The sequence below is a fragment of the Delphinapterus leucas genome, chromosome 6 (genome assembly GCF_059928025.1).
Source record: "Delphinapterus leucas isolate spDelLeu-1000000601 "Yukka" chromosome 6, BTC_Dleu_Yukka2, whole genome shotgun sequence".
In the NCBI taxonomy this organism is placed as follows: domain Eukaryota; kingdom Metazoa; phylum Chordata; class Mammalia; order Artiodactyla; family Monodontidae; genus Delphinapterus; species Delphinapterus leucas.
The window spans coordinates 118,818,633-118,841,586 of NC_143134.1; the positions used below are offsets into that span (position 1 = coordinate 118,818,633).

The following is a 22,954-nucleotide window of genomic DNA, read 5'->3' on the forward strand; positions in this document are numbered from 1 at the left end:
TGCCGTGGAGCGGCTGGGGCCGGCGGCCGTAAGCTGTGGCCGCTGAGCCTGCATGTCCGGAGCCTGACCTCCGCAACGGGAGAGGCCACAACAGTGAGAGGCCCGCGTACCGCAAAAAAAAAAAAAAGAAGTAAAGCAAACTAGAACAGCCAAGAAAGAAAAATTACAGATCAATTTCAATGACTATAGATGCAAAATCTTAAAATGTTAACAAAATAAATTCAGCTCTGTATAAAAAAAAAATACATCATAACCTAGTTATATTCGTCCGAGGAACGCTAATTTGGTTCAATACAAGAAAATTTAATAATGTAATCTACCCGTTAATGGATTAAAGGAAGCAGAAAAGGTATTTGATGATGTTCAATATTAAGTCAAGCTTTAAAAAAAAACTTGTTGGGGCTTCCCTGGTAGAGCAGTGGTTGAGAGTCCGTCTGCTGATGCAGGGGACGCAGGTTCGTGCCCTGGTCTGGGAAGATCCCACATGCCGCGGAGCGGCTGGGCCCGTGAGCCATGGCCGCTGAGCCTGAGCGTCCGGAGGCTGTGCTCCGCAACGGGAGAGGCCACAACAGTGAGAGGCCCGCGTACCGCAAAAAAAAAACCCCCAAAAAACAAAAAAAAACTTATTGGCAAAATAGAAAAAGAAGGGAAATCCCTTAGCCCGATAAAGGGTATATTATAATCATGCTTAATGGGGAAACATTTGAAGCACGCTCTTTATAATCTAGAACGAGATAAGGAAGTCCACAATAACTGCTACTGCCAGCATAAAAGAGGTCGTAACCAGCAGAGCAAGATAAGAGAAATAAATAAAAGACATAAAGATTGAAACAGAAGATATAAGACTGTCATTATTTGCTGCTGTTATGACTGTCTCTACGGAAAACCCCAAAAGAGAAATCAAAAGAGAGTTTAGCAAGCATCTGGCTCTAAAATTAATATATAAAAGTTATGTGTTCTATAGTCCACATGAATTAAGTGAAAAACATAATATCAAATGAAAAACAGTCAAGTCACAAGAAAAGAAATGAAAGTATGATTTTCTTTCTATAAAGGTGAAAAGCGCACAAAATTATGAAATAAACTCTTTGGAGATACAGACACCTACGATAAAGCTATGAAGAAGCGAGGAGATGATTAACACCAAATTAAGGATAAAGTTTACCTCTAGAGCGAAGAGAAGGATGAAGTTGGGAAGGGAGACTTGAAAGGCAACAATAAGATTTTTATTTCTTAAGATAGGCTGTGGATTAGCAGCTGTTCCCTTTGTTACTATTCTTTACACTGTACATGTGTAGTATACATAATCTTTTTTAAAGAAAAGGCTCTGAGGGAATTCCCTGGTGGTCTAGTGGTTAGGACTCTGTGCTTCCACTTCAGGGGACACGGGTTCGATCCCTGGTCAGGGAACTAAGATCTCGCAAGCCACGCGGCGCGGCCAAAAAAAAAAAAAAAAGTGAAGTACCTTTGTTTAGAAACCAGGAATGAATGGTGGAGGCTCTGAAAGGTATTTTATTAACCATAGTTGGGTGTTTTAATTTTTTTCTCCCACTTCATTTGGTTGTATTTTCAGGTATTTCTACAATGAGCAAGGATAGATAGCTTTTTTTCTAAGACAAGGTCATAATAGTAATGGCTTTAAAAAAGTCTTTCAATAAATAAAAATCACTCCAATTTTACATTTAGGGTAATAAAATATTTGCTACAGAATGCATACCTTTGTGCCAGGCATGTTTCTGGGACACATATACTGATTTTACCTCCTTTAACCACAAATGTTTTTTTGATAAACTTTGGGTCAATCTATTTTAATGGAATAACATATTAAATACTTCAGGGAATTAATATTTTATGAGAACTTATAACAAATTTATGGTAATTTATGGGTAACTTTACCAGCAAATTAATATATCTTTTGGTAAAGTAAATGTCTCCACTCAAGATCAAATATAGACATTAAGAATGTGTTTTCTAATATATTAGATAATTTTAGAGGAAGGCATGCTAATATATACCTAGGCTTTAAGCAAGGAATCTGGCAGAATTGGGCAATGAATAACTAATTCACACTATTTTCTGAGCAAATTCAACTCCAAATAATCTGGCAAAAGTGAAAGAAATCTGTGAAAAAGCAGGGTTTTACCCCACTTAAAGCATGAGTCTGTGAATGCCAAAGTAGCCCTGGGCAGTCACGAATGAATACTGTTATTTAATAGCCCAGTTTTGTTTACACTAACATTGATGACTTTTATAAAAAGAAACTTTAACTTCCAGGGAAAAAACACAGAGGGAACCACAGGAAGACACAGTACAAGCTTTATAATAATATTCCTAATTGCCAATACAAGTCCATTTCGGGAAAAGCTTTTGGGAGGACTTTCCAATGCAAGCCTTCAAGTACAACCTGTTATCAACCTGAATGAATCCGTTAGAACACAGGCCACTCGTGTGAATCTCTTTACCTTTTTAACATAAGCACTGTAGGTGGCCGAGCTCTTCCAGATGGCACTGGACAGTCTGCTCCAGCTTTTAAGAGGTTGACTTTTTCTTTGAAAAGCCATTAAGAGAGAACCACGGTCTGCGGAAACCACCCCCTAAGGTATGTTCATGGTCTAAGTCTCCGTGTTATCATCCTGATGACTAAATAAATCAACAAACTGCTCAAATCATTACCACCGGAGACTCCCCAAATTTTAGATTCTCCCCCTGCCACCCCACCGCCAACATCCCTCCGTTGACACAAAATGAAAATGATCCCAAGTAAAGTGGCCTTTTGTGGTTGCAGCAGAAAGGAGAACTTGGGGACCAGCAGTCTGGGAGGATACGTGATGAACGTTAAAAAGGGAAATGAAAGAAAGACCCTCGCTTTCACCTTACCTTTTCAACATCTGCTTTTGTAACATTTATGTCAGCATCCATTTTCTCAAAGTACTGCTGGGCTCGGTCAGCCTCTTTGCAATCCCGCTCAAAACGTCTTTTACTCTAAAAGCAGAGGAAGATGGTTGCGGGGAAAGTAATTTTTAATGAAACCATGAGAGTCTTATGAGAAGATGTAATTTTATCGATATCCGCCCGCCCCCACCCCCTCCACCGAAAGCTTTCTTCTCCAAACTGATTTGTTCCGTGTCATCATTTCAGGAAGTTATTTTAAAATCCACATTTATTTCCATCCAAACTGTCTAATCTTTGTTCTTTCCGTATGATTTTTAGAAAAAGACTCTGCTTGAACTCCTTTGGGCTTAACATTTTACTTTCAGTAATGATTTCTAGAAACCAGTTAAATTCAAATTATAAAAATCTCTCAAGACAATAAATAGTGTCTCTGTTTGTTTTGTACTACTGGTTGATTCAAGCTTAAGTTAAATTCAAACGAGAAAATCTATAAAGACATTTCTTGAGAGGTTGGGTTTTCACTTACCGATTCTAGTTGCTTCCAGCAAGTCTCTATGTGCTGCTGTGCCTTCCGTCCGTCATGAAAGTGCTGGAGGGGGGAACACACCCATAATTAGTACCCCCTCTTTCTCATATTAACACTTTAGAAAAGAAAAATTCATCCACTTCAATGATATTTATTTATTTATTTTTATTTTTATTATTTTTTTTGCGGTACGCGGGCCTCTCACTGCTGTGGCCTCTCCCGCTGCAGAGCACAGGCTCCGGACGCGCAGGCTCAGCGGCCATGGCTCACGGGCCCAGCCGCTCCGCGGCATGTGGGATCTTCCCGGACCGGGGCACGAACCCGTGTCCCCTGCATCGGCAGGCGGACTCTCAACCACTGCGCCACCAGGGAAGCCCAACTTCAATGATATTTAAATATTGAATATCTAGCATGTGCATGCCAGAGAAATTTAAGAGTTAAAAAATAAACGGGAAATGAAAACAGTAATAGTCAAGAGTTGAATTTCAAACTTTAGCTATAATAATACTGAATGCTAAGACTTACATACACCACTTGTAAAAATGACAGGAATGCTTTATTAAGACGGCAATCACTTTGATCTTTATTTTTAATTGCTTTGAGAAGTAATTCATATACCAAAAGATTCACCCATTGACATTGTTCAATTCAATGGATTTTAGTATAGTCACAAAATAGGCAACCCTCACCAGTCAATTTTAGAACATTTTTATCAACCACCAAAAAGAAACGTCATGCCTCTTAGCTGTCACCCGCCATCCTCCCCAGCCCTAGGCAACCACCACACCACTTCCTGTCTGTATAGATTCGCTTATTCTGGAAGTTTCATATGAATGGAATTGTACAATATGATGTCTTTTGTGACTGACATCACGCCTTCATTATTTCATAATGTTCACTTAGCCTAATGTTTTCAAGGTTTATCCACGTGATCACATGCATCAGTACTTTATTCCTTTTTATTGCGGCGTGATATTTCTTTGGGTGACTATACCACATTTTGTTGGTCCATTCACCAGCTAATGGGCATTTGGTTGTTCCCAGTTTGGGGCTATTATGAATAATGCAGCTGCAAACATTTGTATAAGTTTTGTGTGGATAGATGTTTCCATTACTTAGATTTTCTTAAAGCTTAAAATTCATCTCCCTGCCATCTGCAAAGGCCCTGAGGCAGGTATGCGCTTGGTGTTGACCATCAAGGACACCAGAGGGCCAGACCAAAGTGAGCCTCAAGAATGAGGAGATGGGGTCAGAGAAGAAAGGGGCAGCCTGTGCAGGGTCTCGTAGGGTTTTTGTATGAATGAGCGGGGGATCCGTAAATGCCGTAAAGGAAGGTTCCAGGTGGGAGTCTCTCTCCAACCCTGGAAATGATGGAGATTTGGACCATGGGGTAGCAGTGCAGGTGGTGACAGAGGCTCAGATTCTGGCTGTCCTTTGATCAGGAAAACGACTAGGATTTGCTGGCGAATCAGATCAGAGGTGGGCTGTGAGATACGGAGGGGTCCGAGTGATTCCAAGGTTGTTCAGACTTGCACGGACTACGTGGACAGAAGCCCTTGCCCTCTGGTTCTGTTAGATTTGCCACGGAGAGGATTCTGGCATATCAGAGGGCGTGAATTTCTATCTGCAGCTTTCCCTTGCTAGGATGCCAGGGGCTGGCCAGGTCCTTTGACCAAAGGCCACAGCTCCGGTCAGGCAGCACCTCTGCAGCTGATCTCTGAAGTTCCTTCAAGGCTGCCTTGCCCTTTGAGACCCAGGGCCACGGCAGCTCCCCACCAATGATTAGCCTGGGGGTACCGCTCCATCCCTCACTGCTTTTCCTGAGCCCTTTCCACAAGTGGTAAATGCTCCTTTTAATAAATGGCCTTCCCTCAATGACTAGGCTTGAATGTGCTGTCTGTTTTCTGGCCGCCGAGGTAAGCACGGCTGGGAAGGGTGTGCACGGTGAAAGGGGGACAGGCACAGACGGGTCCCCTCGGTACAGCCTCAGAGCCTTCTCTCTCAATCGTCAGCGCCTATGGCTTAGCCGAGTCACAAAAGGTAGCTGACTCCTGGGAGGCCAGGGAGGAGGAGACAAAATCAGATTTTTTTTTTTTTTAAGAACAGTGCTCCTTTATAAGGGAATGTTTTCTTGTCTCTCTTCTGAGGTCATGTTTCACCATTTTAAGCACCTCTTGACAGCAAGGTTTATCCATCTAGCAATTTTTTGGTCTAGAGGAGCCCCATGGGGCTTCATTTTTCAAGTCTCATAATAGACACAGGGATAGGACCGAAAAGAAATGGAGTCGAAGGTAGGAATAAACAAGCAAGAAAGGATTGGGCTTCGGGAGGAGTAAGGTAAGCTGAGAGCAGAGTTAGGGAGCTTTGGAGGAAGTACAGGTTTTCTGAAAGCCACATGTATCGTTTTAAAGAAGGATGGAAGGAAGGAGGGAGGGAGGGCCTGGGGAGGTAGGGGGGCAGGAGGCTCCGGAGGGAGACCAAGGCTTAGCTGTGCCCCTCGGCCCTGAGAGTCCCTCGTCATTGTCCCAAACAGTCCAGAGGACCAGCCCCATTTCCTAAGCAGGTCCCCTGTGTTCTGCAGTTTGCAGAAAAGATACCTCCATTCCCCCAAATCTTACTTAGAGATTCAAAGGCAGACACAAAAAGAAAAAGAAAAGCTCGGCACCCAATTCAGAGCTGGGCTCTAAGCTTCCGCTCCAACTCGACAGCAACTCTGAAATGAATGTTTTCACAAAACGAAAGCTCCCTCACAGCCAGGGCCGTCCTGATGGAGAGGAAACGCACACAAAGAACATGGAGAAGTGACGGACACGGCACAGGAAAGGTGGACTGGGCTTTACTAGCAAAGGAATCTTCTCTGAAGACAATAGCGTTCCAAAAAAGGTCATGTTTTTGGAAGCATGAAGGATATTTTTATTGAAAATCTACTGCATAGTAAACTCTCTTGTCACTTCTTCATTCCAAGGTTCAAAAATAAATATGAATTTATTTTTCAAGCACGGTGTGGACCTTGCTTGACGTTACTGGTGAGCTTTTTGCCAGGACGGACTCCTGTCACAACACACCCCATGACACCACAATTCGGTGGGACCGAAACAATTATCTGAGAACTACACCTGTGATTGCATTTCGTGTAGTTAAAAAAAAAAAATCTAGATGTCACTGATTTTCCTTCCAGTCTTTCTTGCCTAGTATGTGTTCCTCCAAAATGGATTTGCCTACAACACACAAAAACAACCTTGTACTGCCTGATCCTTTAGGAAACTAATGGATGGAACAAAAGCCCTTCTGACAGTTCTGAGCATCCCGTGACCTAAATAGCAGCGGCCCTTTGTAACCAGCTCCATCTTCCCTCCTTTAATCGGAAAAGCTATCGTAACAGTCACAAAGTTAAACAAACCAACCAGCTTGCCAGATGTGTTTGTTGTTTATTAACAAACAATGGTCAAACATTTCTTCGCTGGGCAGATAGCAAGTGTGGATCTAAAAAGTGTGTCTCCAAGCTCTAAATAAAGAGGAATTGTCCTCTAGAAAAAGATAATAAGCACTTCTTTCGGAGGCACGGAGTGAAGTCATCACAGCTCTTTTCTCCTATCAGAGGAGAGACAGGAAATGCCATCTCTAGAGACCCAGAAAAATGCTCTTTGCTTTCTCCTGTAATAAGATACTTTAGCTTCTCTTCAAACATAATAATAGACCTTTTAAAAATGCCTGATGATATCTGGGGTGACAGCTAAACTTACTTTCATTTCAACTTTTTGGTTGAACCTTAAAAATATACAGGTAAAATCTATACAAATAAAATCAGCCTTGAAAAATTCTTTAGAAATTTCCTGGGGACCAGGGGTAGCTGAGATAAAAAATCACAGGGAACCTAAAATAGGCAAGCATTAACTTAAAGTAAAATGACAATGACAAAGCTTCCAAGGAGATTTTTCTGCACTGCAAGAAATCATATTTAGGCTGAATAGACAAACGGTGAGAATGTTTATTATTCACATGTTACAATCAGGTACAACAGCTGCTCATTTTACTATATAATATATCATTAATTTTTAAAACTACATTTAAAAAAGCAAAATGTGGCATTGATGTCGAGAACAGCCACTTCAAAAAAAAAAGTGGAAAAAAAAAAAAGAATAAACACTCAACTAAGGACAGTCAGCCATCTGGAATTTTAAATAAAACTCAGATTCCACAGATGAAAACAAAGGAACACAAAAACTTGAAAAGGCCAAGAGAAAAGGAGCTTCCAGAAAATATGTCTGTGACAAATATTAGAATTTCCTCAAAACCTACAATGTGGTGAGTTTGAGTACTAGCAGCTTCTAAGCCTGACTCAGGATTAATTAACGTAGCGATAAATCTGTGTGTGTAGATCTTTATGTGGACCGTGTAGGAAAGCTGTGAAGCATCTTCAGACCTCCTCAAGGGAGCATTCTGTCACCTCACTGAAGTCCCAAACCATAAACCCAGAAACGTTCCTGACAGGAGTTGCATTCTGCTTTTCTTCAGTAAGGCCTGTTTCCCCCAAATTCATTTATAATAAAAATATCTTCTCAATGAACTTGTTTAAAGTTCCTAAAACTGCCTGTCTCCCCGTGCCATGTTTTCAGTTATTTAACTTCCCCCGTAACACTGACCATCCAGGCACTGGGCAACCCCCCCACCCCCCCACCCCCACCCCCCCGCCGAGTCCAGGTCCAGGTCCAGCAGCCCCGGCCAAGTTTCCTTCATCCCCTCTCCTGCTGTGCCCTTACCCCACCGACCCTCTTACTCTCATGCTGGCTTTTAGTCCCCAGAACTCTCCCCACATCCACACTTTTTTTTTTCTTGGCTTTGCCGTGCAGCTTGTGGGATCTTAGTTCCCCGACCAGGGACAGAACCCCAGGCCTCGGCAGTGAGAGCACTGAGTCCTAACCACTGGACCGCCAGGGAATTCCCCACATCCACACTTTTTACCTAGACTCCAGTAGTCTTTTTTAAACTGTTCTTCAAAAGGATCCCTTCTTTCACATCCCTTAAAATTCTAATTCCTCTGAAGAATCCCGATTAACTCAGGATGAAAGGATCTTCAAATGATCAGTATTAAGCAGCAAATGACTCAGGTTCCTCCCTTGACCTCTTCCAAGGGTATGAAACTGTTCTTCTAAACCAAAACAAGGAAAATCGCCCTTAATAAGGATTTTAGGTAGAGTGCGAGGCTGATGGGTGAAATTTTCGGGACAGTAATCCTTCCTTGGGCTGAAAGATCTTAAAATCTAACTCAAATCGTTCACTCGACAGGTGTTAATTCCACACCCACGTGTGCAGGGTGTTGCTTTACTTGTGAATGAAACAAAGCCCCTTTCCTAGTGACATAGTGGACACAGCAGTAAGAGAAAGAGGGTAAGGAACTAAAGAGGAATGGGTGGGTGCAGGCAGCATTTAGATAGGGCGGTCTGGGAGGATGCTTGAGCAGAGACTTGAATAAAGTGTAGGAGTGAAATTGCAAAGTTCTCGGAAACACCCTTCCAAGCAGCAGGAACGGCTAATGCAGATGCTCTGAAGTGGGAAAGGGCTTGGTGTATCCAAGGAACAGCTAGAAGCCAGTGCAATGAGACTGAAAGGAAGGATAAGGCAGAAGAAGGCAAGGGCTAGACCGTGGACAGCCTCCCAAGCCACATGAGCACAATGGAAAGCTACTGGAAGTTTTAAGAAGGGAAGGGACATGGTCTGATTTGCACGATCACAAGGTTGCGCTGGCTGCTGTATGGAGAATGGACTGAATGGGGGCAGGAGGTGCAGGGGGACCAGGCAGGAGGATGGGGACCACCTGCCTAAGGATGAGCTGGTGGTGGAGATGGAGATGGGAGGCTGGATCATGGACCATGGGGCAAGCCTGGAAGCAGAGATGAGTTAAAAATAAAAGGCTTAGGACAGTCCTCCAGATGAGAGATGATGAGAGACTAGATGTGGTGAGAAGTATTTGGATTCAGAACAATTACTGAAGGGGGAGCCGACAGGACTTGACATTAGACAGAAGATGGGGCATAAGGGAAAAGTAAGTCCTGGGTGCCCCACGTTTTTGACCAGACCAACTGGGTTAAAAAGGACTGCCATTCACAGATGGCAGGAATTGCAGTTTGGAATGGGGCATGATAAAGGATAAACTTTGGGGAATCCAAAGTTTGTTTTGGACAGGTTGACAGGGCCACCGCATTGCACAACTCTGGGGCATCTTTCACACTATTGCCGGGCTCCAGGGCCTCTGCTGACAGCGGTGTAGACATGGGTGATGGGTGATGCTATATCAGACATTTAAGGGGAGATGACTGGATATAGGAGAGTCAGGTGAGATACACCACAGTAGTGAAGAAATTCTCATACTTTTTAGAAGAAAAAGAAGGTCTCATTCTAACTTACAAGGGGGAAATACAAAACCCAAAGTCACATTTCAAATCCATGAAATCAAGGACAGAATTTAAGGACCCTGATAATTAAGTATGTTACCCCATAAATGAGAAAATAAAATTTCTTTGGTTCACCAGGCCAATGGTTTTGCAGTGACAGAACCACAGTGGGGACAGGGTGTTAATTAATTGATTGCCGCTATCACATGTTCTTTGAAAACAAAGAGAACAGAACAAAACAAAATACACCTCCTAGACATACATTAAACCAGGGGATATTAGTGGGTGCTGTATAAGCGTGACACACAGAAGACCAACAACTTTTATAGGGTTTCCCGCTTTTTGATTTATTTAAATAAATGCTGTAACACCAGTAAGGAAGAACAGCTCTTTAGACCCGCTGCTTCTTTTCCAGATCATGAAATCTAAGATCTGCCTTGCTTTCCTGTGTTTTCTTCCTACAGGTTCTGGCTTTATAACAGAGTATCCACAGTTGAATCTCAATAGGACTGAATAAATCAAAAACAGATTTGTAATTAGCTTGGTCATATAGATAAGCTCCTTTTACTTTTTGCTTTCCTTCATGCTAAGTTTTGTCTCTTTGCTATCATCTCTTATAAAAACATGTTCTAGGGAGTGCCCTGGTGGTCCAGTGGTTAGGATTCAGCACTTTCACTGCCGTGGCCCAGGTCAGGAAACTGAGATCCCACAAGCTGCATGGCACAGTGCAGCCAAAAAACAAACAAACCAACAAAGACCAACCAAAAAACCAAAACATGTTCTAAACATATTAGAGTCAGTCTGGGCGCAGAACTGCCTCGTAGGAAATTAAGCCCCTTCGTAAGTTTCATAAATAGGATATAGCCAATACCTAAACTTTTAAATGTGTGGCTTTTATTTTATTTATTTAAAAATTTTATTTATTTATTTATTTATTTATTTGTGGCTGAGTTGGGTCTTTGTTGCTGCACATGGGCCTTCTCTAGTTGCAGCAAGCAGGGGCTACTCTTCGTTGCGGTGCGCGGGCTTCTCATTGCAGTGGCTTCTCTTGTTGTGGAGCACGGGCGCTAGGCACACGGGCTTCAGTAGTTGTGGCTCGCGGGCTCAGTAGCTGTGGCGCACGGGCTTAGTTGCTCCGCGGCACGTGGGATCTTCCGGGACCAGGGCTCGAACTCGGGTCCCCTGCATTGGCAGGCAGATTCTTAACCACTGTGTAAATGTGTGGCTTTTAGTATCCACTTTTAAACATTTCCAAAACCTTGGGGGAAATTTTCATATTGTGAATTCTCAGTAATGTGGGGTCTTGCAAGCATTATCTGAGATTCATAAAAATTTTTAGTGAGTCACTGAAGGTATAATTATTTCCTCCAGAACTCTTCAGATAACCATTGCCAAAAAGTGATTCTGCTCCTGGCCAACATTTCGTAATCAAGCGTTCCTTCCACCTGCCAGGAGATATGTAGTTGGAGGTTCCAGTAAATGTTGGCTGGAACCTCCGCATTCCCCTCCTGGAGCTATAAATCCCCATAAACCCCTCATATGTAGTTAGTGGTGACCACTGCAGATAACCCTACACAGACTCAAAGGTTGGAGCTGAACCTCTCTCTCTAAAATTCTTTAATAACTTGATTCAGAGTGCAAAAATTGCTAGTAAGAGCATATTTATAATAGTTCTTTCAGAGGAATCTATCTGATAGCAACTCTGAATTACCCACATCTCAGATAAGCCAATTCACACCCACGTTGATCCTTTCAGCAATTTGGGAATCTCATCTTTTCTTCTTTTAAAGACCATCAATCTCACAAATGGCCAAAGTTTAACCAAGAGCCATGAATCTGGTCTGCTTTGACCTCATAGTCTCATTTCTGGGAATTTAGCTTGGAGAAATAATCCCCACCCCACACACAAAGAAAACAGCTACAGAAGTAAAGAATTCATGGCAGTATGATTTATATAACCAACTAAATAACTAAATAAATAATCAGAAACCACTAATAGCCTATGATCAAACAATAATTAGTTAAGTGAATTATGTGTTAGAATAATACATAGCCACTAAAATTCTAATTATGAAAACTATATATTTTCATGTAGAAACATATAAAGTGTTTATGATATTGAATGGGGAATAAAGAAAAACAGATTATACCTATACTAGGACTAATACTCTTAAATGTTATATGTGTATTATATCCATATATAGAGGATATCAGTACTTCTCTATATAAATAACTATCTATATATCTATAAATGACATCCAGAAGGAAACTTGGAAAAATGATGCTTTTGACTGATAAGGATTGTGAGTTTTTGTTCTTTAATTCAGAGTTTTAGTAACATTCTTTAAAAACTTTGGTAACTAATCAATGAATCACAGCAACTCCCCTTAAAAAGGGAAAGTAAATAAAAGAAACAGACGTTCTTATTGTATGTGGTCAGCTTAAAGAGATGAGGAATCTTGTACTTCCTGTAAGAACGGTCACTGTGTACTTTGACTTATATTCACCCCAAGGACTGGCCACTGAGTCCATTACCTCTAAAGAGAAGGTGAGCATCTTGCCAAAAATACAGTTGCCTTAAGTGGAGCCCATGAGGTGAAGAAATTAAGAGCCCCCCTCCTCTCAGGCTTCCAGGAGTGTTGGTGTTTCCTAATGAGAACTGCTGCTGGCTTGAACACCAGGCTTTGGAAAGAGCCTCAACGGCTGTGCTCTTGCAAATGGCAAGTCAGAGCTCTCTTTTAAAGAATTTCCTTTTACAAAATCAACATATTCTCATCAAAACGAGCAAACGGATTTTTGTGTGTCAGGACCAACACTGGTTATTTATAATATTATGTGAGTGAGCTGCATTGTAATAGGAGAACATAGCATATGTGGAAACTGCTGCACAAAAGTCATATTTTCTCAAGTCTACAAATAACAAACGCTGGAGAGGGTGTGGAGAAAAGGGAACCCTCCTACTCTGCTGGTGGGAATGTAAGTTGGTGCAGCCATTATGGAAAACAGTATGGAAGTTCCTCAGAAAACTAAAAATAGAACTACCATATGATCCAGCAATTCCACTCCTGGGCATATACCGGGACAAAACTGTAATTCAAAAAGATACACGCACCCCTATGTTCACAGCAACACTATTCACAATAGCCAAAACATGGAAACAACCTAAATGTCCATCAGCAGATGAATGGATAAAGAAGATGTGATACATATATACAATGGAATACTACTCAGCCATAAAAAAAGAACGAAATAATGCCATCTGCAGCAGCATGGATGGACCTAGAGATTATCGTACTATGTGAAGTAAGTCAGAAAGAGAAAGACAAATACCATATGATATCACTTACGTGTAGAATCTAAAATACGGCACAAGTGAACCTATCTACAAAACAGAAACAGACTCACAGACATAGAGAATGAAGCCAGGGATGGGGGGGCAGGGGTGGTGTGGTGGGGAGGGAGAGGGATGGACTGGGAGTTTGGGGTTTAGTAGGTGCAAACTATTACATTTAGAATGGATGAACAACAAGGTCCTACTGTATAGCACAGGGAACTATATCCAATCTCCTGGGATAAACCATAGTGGAAAAGAATTTTTTTTTTATGTTGACAAAGTCTTTTCATGCTTTTTTTTTTTGGCCTCACCGCGCGGCATGTGGGATCTTAGTTCCCCGACCAGGGGTCAAACCTGTGCCCCCTGCTGCGGAAGCGCAGAGCCTTAACCACTGGACCGCCAGGGAAGTCCCAAAAGCAATGTATATATACGTGTGTGTAACTGAGTCACTTTGTTGTACAGCAGAGATTGGCATAACATTGTAAATCAACTACACTTCAATAAAAAATAAAATAAATTTAAAAAATCATCCTTTCTCCCAAAAACATGAACAACAAGTACTATCCTACTTTACTTTTAAGACTTCAAGAGTTTTTAAAATTAATTTTTATTGGAGTACAGTTGATTTACAATCTTGTGTTAGCTTCTGCTGTACAGGAAAGTGAATCAGTTATACCTTTAAGACTTTAAGCTTTTGTTTACGATCAAACAGCTGGCCCAGGAGCATGATATGGCCTCTGAGGCAAGGAGAATATCCATCTCTCCCACTATGTCACTGTCTTCTACTTCCTTTCAAATCCATTCAAAAAAGGAAGGAAACCTCATCTTTTGCATGGTGAGCTATTTCTCACCAGGCACTCTTGTTAGAGATTCATCTAACGAAATATCGCAAAATCTATATGAAAAATAATTTTCTACTAGTATTCTGAACTGAACTTGGAAATCCTCTCTATATGCAGTAACGAGATCCAGCAGTAATCCTGTAAATTCTAAATCGTCCCTTTGGGCAGGGAGGATTTCGCCACTGTATCAAATGGCCCAAAATGTATTAGGCTGATGGTTAAGAATGGTACTTAAGCAAGACACTATTTCTAGTCAGCCATGAGAAACAGTAACTCGACCTAAAATTTTAAAAGCGGCTTGTTTTCAATGCCGTCAGCCAATTCAACATTTTTTAGACTGGTCCTGTTATGGACAATATTGTTATGACATATGGTCACAAGGAGACCTGTATCTGCTCCTGTTTTCTGTAATAAACCCTGATCAAACCCTTTCTGGAGTAGAAAGGAGATTCTGTACTGAGAAACAGAATGACCTGATGGAAGGTACCAGATATGCAGTGCCTATACATCAATACACAGAATGTGGTGCTAGGCGGTTTGCACCTGGCTTCTTGCGATCCTCCCCTGAACTCGGGAAGGTGGTTTATTATAATCAGCCTCAGTTACAGATGCAGAACTGGATGCTCAGAGAGTTATATAACCTGCCTAAGGTTTCCTAGCTGGTGGGGCTGCCGGAGTCCTGAGTGGGTTTGTTGACTGCAGAGCCTGGGTCCTTTCCTCTCCTCCCTGACGGCCGGGAGCTGCGGCTCTCTGGACATACTGCTGATTGAGGCTCTCCTCTCCTCTAAAGAAGATCTGAAGTTCACTGTCAGCCCTTCATGGTCCCGCATCGAAGCAGCAACTGGATTTGACCCCAGAAGAGCTGGATTTGGGCTCTCGCTCTGTTGTGGCACTTCTGCTGATAATTACCATCACCAGAAAGTGGAAGCCATCACATTCTACTGTGGTTTTGACAATCATCCTTATGAAAATTAGATCACTTACTAAGAAAAGTCAGGGTAGCCAAAGGTGAAAGGTTGCAAGGAGAAACACTGCATAGTATGAGATGATCTCAAGGAGCCCTTTCTACAGCTGACTGCTGATGGAGACCTTCACACCAGTCAGCCCAGCATCCTGGGGTGTAAGATCCAGAAAATAACTCAGTGGGAACCAGAGCATGTGTGTGAATGCGCGCTGCCCTGAGACGTGGGCTGCCTGCTAGCAAAATGTAAGGTAATGAGCACAATGTATAAGATAACGGCCCTCCCCCTCCCCCAGGGATGCTGTGAGGATAGAAGTCAGTTATTATAACCTGTAAAAACGAACACTTGAGGGGCTTCCCTGGTGGCGCAGTGGTTGAGAGTCCGCCTGCCGATGCAGGGGACACGGGTTTGTGCCCCGGTCCGGGAAGATCCCACATGCCGCAGAGCGGCTGGGCCCGTGAGCCATGGCCGCTGAGCCTGCACGTCCGGAGCCTGTGCTCCGCAACGGGAGAGGCCACAACAGTGAGAGGCCCGCGTACCACAAAAAAAAAACAAAAAAACAAAAACGAACACTTGAGGCCAAACAGTTAAATATCCAATATTATGAGAGTAATTTTAGAAATCAGAGAACATCAACACAACGCCACATCATGCAGTCATTCAAAATAACGGTAGCTATTACCCACATAATAAGCAAAGCAGAAATGTTCATGATGCGTGATATTAAATCACCACAAATGTACTTACTGATATTCTTTCTAGAATTTTAAAAGGTTTCACAATTTCTTAAATTTTCATCTCAATAGAATTACAAAAGGCTTTAAGACAGCATACTGTTTACAGCTCCTCTCAACAGAACATCTGACTCAGAGAAGTGTACGTGTAATTCCCCTTAAAACAAAAGGAACACTATGCATCGCAAGGTATTATTTAACCTGTGTCTGCACCACCTATAATTTACTCATTAAATTTCTATAATTTTTAATTAAAAAAGAAAAAGAATTCAAAGTACAGACATGACAGACTGTAAAAAAGACATGATTACCAGTGAGTAAATAAAACAGAAGGACACAATCATAACACAGCAAAGAAATACAAGGCTCTGCAACTAGTAAAACAAAGTCTAACTGAGAGCTAAGCTATGTCGAAGAAGGCTGCTTCTACTTCTCAATTCTTTCTTTCACTCCAAGAGTATTGATCGAGAGCCTGCTTTGTGCCACACTGGGCACCGTTCCAGGGACTGAGAATACAACAGTGGACAAGAAAATTCTTGCCCTAGTGGAGCTTACAGCGTGGGGTGAAAGAAAAACAAACAAGTAAATACATAAAATGTTAGATGCTGGTTAAGTACTAAAGAAAAATAAAGCAGGGGGACGTGGTAGAAATGGGGTGGAGAAGGTGGGGGGACTTTGTAATTTTAAATAAGGTAAACAAGATAGACCTCCATGAGATGATATTCCTGAGAAAGAAGTCAGGAAGTGAGTTCTGCAGATACCTGGGGGAAAAGCTTACCAAGGCGAGAAAGGCCAGTGCAAAGGCCCTGGGGCAGGATCGCACAGGGTAAGAAGGCCACGTGGTTGGAGGGGGAGAATTCAAAAAAAGTAGGAGGAGGCCAAGTTATGTGGGCTTCACATTTCATGATTCACTCCAGAAATACAATTAATGATTGCTACTAAGGTAAATACACAGAGTTTTTGTTTAGGGTGTTGGCTAAAATGCTAAACTGTATGAGTGAAGGAAGGTCAGCAAGAGACACAAGCCACTGACCAAAGTAACAAATAAGAAGAAGGTATAAACTTTGCAAGGTCAAGGGAAAGTCAGGAACCAGGGAAGTAGTCCAGCATCGTGTTCAGATTTACTGTGTTTACTTTATGATTATATTAGGTATTTTGCTTAATTCCAAACCTTAATATTCTGTTTCACTTCTTCCTTTCCATCATATAAAAGAAAAGCTCTCCTTTTCTTATAAAAGACCAATCTCCACGGTCTATAGATACTGTCACTGAATTGGAGCTCTGGTGCAGGGTTTCTCAGCCCCTATGGACATTTTGGACCAGGTAATTCTTTGTCATGGAGGCTGTTCTTTGTGTTATAGGATGTTTAGCAGCACCTTTGGGTTCTACCCACTAGATGCCAGTAGCAACCCCCCAGCTATAATGCCCCTAACAACCAAAAATGTCTCCAGACATTGACAAATGTTTGCTGGGGCGGGGAGCAAAATTGTGCCTGCTTGGTAATCACTGCTTTAATGTGAATAGATAAAAACATCAGCTCAGTGTATTAACTCTTTTTGTAATTCAATGGGTTGATCCTAAGGCATATATCTCTTCCTAACTTCTAAACATACCCAAAGCTATTTGCTACATATTTATAGTTCAGAAAGAACTAAACTCCTCAGATGTTCCAAACACCTTCCTGTCTCAGGGCCTTTGCACAGCTGCTCCCTCTATTGAATGTTTGTCCCATGCAACTCCTACTTGTCCCTCAAGTCCTGTTAAAGCCTTAACTGTCAAGCCCCCCAGGAAGCTTTCCCATGATCCAGAGCATAAGCATGTTAGGTGTTCCCATTTTTTATATGTTCTCACATATGTACTCGTACTTTGTTGAAACTATCACAACTGCAATTAAATAATTATTTTGGTCATTATTATTTAATATCTCCACCATTTCAGCAAGAAACCTATCAATCTTGTCTCATGTATCTCCAGAGCACTAAAAGAATTACTGTGGACTCAAATTTATATAGAAAAGCATATCACTGGCCAACTTTGGTACTTTATTACTAACAAATTATTATGCACCTCATAGGCGATCAAAGTACAATGATACAGACCACCATGGCTTAATGATAAATCTCTTAGGGCAAAATCTTGACTATGAATATATTTTACTTGAGGGTACATTTTTCCCTTTTGTTAACAACAAAAGCTATGAAAAGACTGTAATGATGACAAGAGGAACAAAAAGGCCCTCTTCATTAGATGACAATGAATGAGCCACGGAACGGAGTGGCTGTAACTGAGGTCATCCTTCTGGCTCTTTTGAACTCCTTATAACATTTATTTTAACACAGTTTATTCCACACAGCATACATCATATTGTATTGCTTACTCTTGTATATCTGATAGCCGCAAATATATTTAAATTCCTCAAAGGGGTTAGTATTCTGGGATCCACAAATGAGTTTCAGAAAGTCTGAGGGATGCTTGAAATCGGATGTAAAGACTAGGAATTTACTCATTAAATTACTATATAATTTACTCATTAAATTACTCCAGTGTTCATAGAAACACTTTCTACGAACAGGGTCAGGAATGTTTATACGTGTCTCAAAGGTGGCAATTTAAGAGCCACCATCTCATATGATTCCATTTATTGATAATTTTAAAACTTGTAGGGATATTCCCATCATCTTTGGTCCATCTCGTAGGAAGAAAAAACAAATTTTAGTTACCGATTTCCTCTCCTGCTTCAATTCCTGGACGTAGCGTGCTAACTCCACGGTGATCTGGGAGGTCATGTTCTCGGAGATGACTTCATGCTGTCCAGCATAATCGTTCATCTCATTCAGGGTGGAAAGGAAGGCTTTACATGCTGTATACCTACAGAACAGAACGCACACCACTCCTTTTCAAACAAGGCACATCATCTCTCATGTTGCTTCCCACCAGCGAAATAGTAATTAAAATCAGGTTAATTTGCATACAGCTCCCATAGGGTCTTGACAATTCATTACACATAAGAGGGTTCTCATCAAAATGGTGCAGAATAAATTACAACTGAAACATTTTTCATTGTGTAAAGCCGAATTGCCCTACATAAGGCAATATTTGGCTTTGTTAATAGCCCACATATAACCCAAAATACATATACGTACTATAGGTACTAATATCATGGATATTTAGATCTAAATTATAGATAATACTTTTGGACTTTTCATGTTAAGATGTCTTAACTGCTGTCTGAAACAGACATACTTCTTGGATGAATGAGACACCTGATATTACAAAACCAAATCAAGATGTAGAGTGCATAATCCACACTTCCTGTATTTGCTTAGATTATAGTCTAAGCTTTTCCTAATTACCTTAACTGAAACAATCTGGAATGGGTCTAGTGACTCAGTATAAGTTATTTGAGTAGGTTTTTATTGTCTTTCCCCCAATTTAAAAACTGGCACAGATATGAATGAGGAAGGCAACTTGTTTCTGTAGATGTATTATCTCTACAAAATATATGTAGATTTCCTTTATAATCATCACCAATGCCATATAGATATTACCACATAACAATCAATGATAAACACACCTGTATTCTTCTTCCTCCTTCGAGTTCTTTTTAGGTTGGTATTTCTTCGAAAGATTCCTAAAACAAAAAGGCAGACATGTCACCTTACACAGAAAGATAACTGAGAAATCAGGAATGAAAGAAGTCAGTGCTTTTGTTTACAAGTTAAAAAAAGAAAAGTCACAAAGTGTCCACAGCTGAAATCCATTTGTTTCCTTCCATCTTTCAGCGTGAAAGGCTTGCATAGCTTTGACTCTTTTACCTAAAGGTAGAGCAAATAAGAACAGAAATGGTCGCCAACTGGTCGTTTACCTGGATGTGAAGACCTGACATTATTTAACCGGAGAGGGCAGACCATGTGTTTCTATGCAACCATTATTGCTCTAAATCCAAGGCAAGCATATGGACTGAGTCCAGATGTTTGAATGAAAAATCAAAGTGTCAAGGGCAGGTTTTCAAGGCTGTGTGCCGCTCTCCCAAAACCTAATGAAAACTACTTGTGAATAAGTCTTCTTGAAGGAGGTAGAGACAATATTTGGGGGGATGTTTATGCTAAGACATTTAGCAAGGAGAACTTTTAACCTGCCTAGCAGGCTTGCACTGAACACACTCAGATTAGTCAAAATTGCTCTAATCTATCTTCCTAATCCCATCTCCAGGTCAAGAATCCAGATACTCCCCTCTACATTCTGCATGCTTCAAGTTACACAAAAACTAAGAGGTAATCTTGAAAAAAGAAAACTCACTAACATTTGTTCCACTGATTGATTTCTTTTGGGTCCTGATTTTGGCTTCTGTAGTTAGAAGAACAGCCATAAAGGGACTTCCCTGGCGGTCCAGTGGTTAAGAATCCATCTTGCAATGCAGGGGACACCAGTTCGAACCCTGGTCGGGGAACTAAGATCCCACATGCGGGAGGGCAACTAAGCCCATGCGCCACAACTAGAGAGAAGCCTGCGCGATGCAACGAAAGATCCCATGAGCTGCAACTAAGACCTGATGCAGCCAATAAATAAATAAATAAATATTGAAAAAGAAAAAAGGAAGAAGAACAGCCATAGATAAAGAGGATGTGGTACATATATACAATGGAATACTACTCAGCCATTAAAAAGAATGAAATAATGCCATTTGCAGCAACATGGATGGACCTGGAGTAAGGATGGACCTTACTAAGTGAAGTAAGTCAGAAAGAGAAAGACAAATACCATATGATATCACTTATATGTGGAATCTAAAATATGGCACAAATAAACCTATCTACAAAACAGAAACAGACTCACAGACATAGAGAACAGACTTGTGGTTGCCAAGGGGGAGAGGGCTGGAGGAGGGATGGACTGAGAGTTTGGGGTTAGTAGATGCAAACTATTACATATAGAATGGATGGACAACAAGGTCCTACAATATAGCACAGGGAACTATATTCAATGTCCTGGGATAAACCATAATCGAAAAGAATATGAAAAAGAATGTGTGTGTGTGTCTGTGTCTGTGTCTGTGTGCGTGTGTGTGTATATATATATATATATATATAGAGAGAGAGAGAGAGAGAGAGAGAGAGAGAGAGAGAGAGAGAGGGAGAGAGGGAGAGAGCTGAGTCACTTTGCTGTACAGCAGAAATTAACATCAACTATACTTCAATTTTTAAAAAAAGAGGGCTTCCCTGGTGGCACAGTGGTTTAGAGTCCGCCTGCCGATGCAAGGGACGCGGGTTCGTGCCCCGGTCTGGGAAGATCCCACATGCCGCGGAGCGGCTGGGGCCCGTGAGCCATGGCTGCTGAGCCTGCGCGTCCGGAGCCTGTGCTCCGCAGCGGGAAAAGCCACAACCGTGAGAGGCCCGCGTACCGCAAAAAAAAAAAAAAAAAAAAAGAAGAAGCAGAACAACAGCCCTAGGAGTGGACTAGTGGTCCACAGTGGGACTCCATATGACAGCATCTCAGTATTCACTTCCCTGTTTATTCCATGTTGCTATTCCTCTTTCATAGTAGCTACTTTCATTATTTCACATTCTATTTCTTTCATTTCCCCTGAATCTACAGATATGCCTAGAAAAGTGTGCAATAATAAGTTTACAATTTTGATCATGGTACGTTTTACAGACAAAGCGAAATGTGAGTTCACCTCTAACAGGTGTTACTAGGTGACATGAGAGGCAGAGGACTTTAGTAAAAAGGACGTTGCTCTGGGAACCCAGAGGCCATGTGACTAGATGGTGTAACCTCAGACAAAGCAATGGGCAAGCCTGTGCTTCCAGTTCCTCATCTGTAAGCCTGAGTCAGGTGGGTGAAATGACCTCTATTGTCCCTTAAAGTTTGGAAATTCCCAGGGAATATATATCACCCAATAGAATAGTGATTGTTGCAATTACTTTAAAAAGAAGTCATGGGGTTTCCCTGGTGGCACAGTGGTTGAGAGTCCGCCTGCCGATGCAGGGGATGCGGGTTCGTGCCCCGGTCCGGGAAGATCCCACGTGCCGTGGAGCGGCTGGGCCTGTGAGCCATGGCCGCTGAGCCTGCGCGTCCAGAGCCTGTGCTCCACAACGGGAGAGGCCACAACAGAGAGAGGGCCGCGTACCACAAAAAAAAAAAAAAGAAGTCATGGGTATATAACAATTTAAAAATTATAATTAGACAAACTGATGAAAGAAAAATCTACTGACTTGGAGGTTGCTATCACGTGAGCTATGCTTAAACAAACTACATTGTGTTTTCTCTACTGATACTCTGGATACACAGTAAAGATTATCTAATAGATCTAGATTTGAAAGAATGTGAAAAAGCAGTACTTCCTTGAAGCAGGTGCCTTAGAGAAAAATTAATGCAAAAGAGAGAAATTTTTGTTTTTAATTTAATTTTTTTAACATCTTTATTGGAGTATAATTGCTTTACAATGGTGTGTTAGTTTCTGCTTTATAACAAAGTGAATCAGCTATACATAGCTGATTCACTTTGTTAAAAGAGATGAATCTTATATATTGAAAGCATGGTAGAATTCTTTGAGTTGCCTACCACATTTAGTCCTTAAAAAGGTAGATTTAATAAAAACAATAGCTCCGACTTACATGTACCAGGAATAAAAGGGGAGCCATGGAAAGCAGATGACTAATCAATAGGTTATTTTCCAAATATATTTAAAGCAGCATATATGGGACCTGCAGTATTGAAAAGCCTAGAGGTTGCATGTGAGATATTTTTAGTGCATGGTTTTAAATACTGACCATTTCTTCTGCTAACTATAAATTACAAATGGAAAATGTCACTTCTAAATTCACATCTTATATAAAAACTCATTCAAAACTGTTATTTTAGAGGTTGATTTAAATCTACATTTTCTTTTTAGCTTTCAGTCATTAGCAGATGTAAAAATAACTTAAACTTTATATCTAGTTGAAGGGACCATAGCTTGAAGAGATCCAGGTGAAACCAGTACTTTTTATAGTTCCATTTTACCAGTCAAATCCTAACCAGGATTAAAGACCTGTTGTGGGTGATCTCCAGTAAAGACGCTCCAGTACTGAAGAATGATTATCACTTTGATGATGTTAGCATATATAGCATTCAAAATGCTTCTTAAAAGCATCAATGGGGCTTCCCTGGTGGAGCAGTGGTTGAGAGTCCGCCTGCCGATGCAGGGGACGCGGGTTCGTGCCCCGGAGCGGCTGGGCCCGTGGGCCGTGGCCGCGGAGCCTGCGCATCCGGAGCCTGTGCTCCGCAACG

The 22,954-nt window shown here is 41.4% G+C and overlaps 1 protein-coding gene across 15 annotated transcripts in view; it reads right to left on the reverse strand.

The window, feature by feature from the left end:
• The window catches only part of FNBP1 (formin binding protein 1), a 141,176-nt gene that overhangs the window by 58,508 nt on the left and 59,714 nt on the right, over positions 1-22,954 (reverse strand). For 14 of the 15 annotated variants that reach the window (XM_089913858.1, XM_089913867.1, XM_089913862.1 and 11 more), the window contains 4 exons: positions 19,257-19,313; positions 18,403-18,550; positions 3,419-3,481; positions 2,878-2,982 (listed from right to left, as the gene is read on the reverse strand). In XM_089913858.1, the coding sequence (XP_089769984.1) occupies positions 2,878-2,982; positions 3,419-3,481; positions 18,403-18,550; positions 19,257-19,313 (373 nt within the window). Of the gene's footprint in view, positions 1-2,877; positions 2,983-3,418; positions 3,482-18,402; positions 18,551-19,256; positions 19,314-21,606; positions 21,763-22,954 lie in introns of those variants that run through there. The other variant, XM_089913868.1, reaches the window with a different exon arrangement.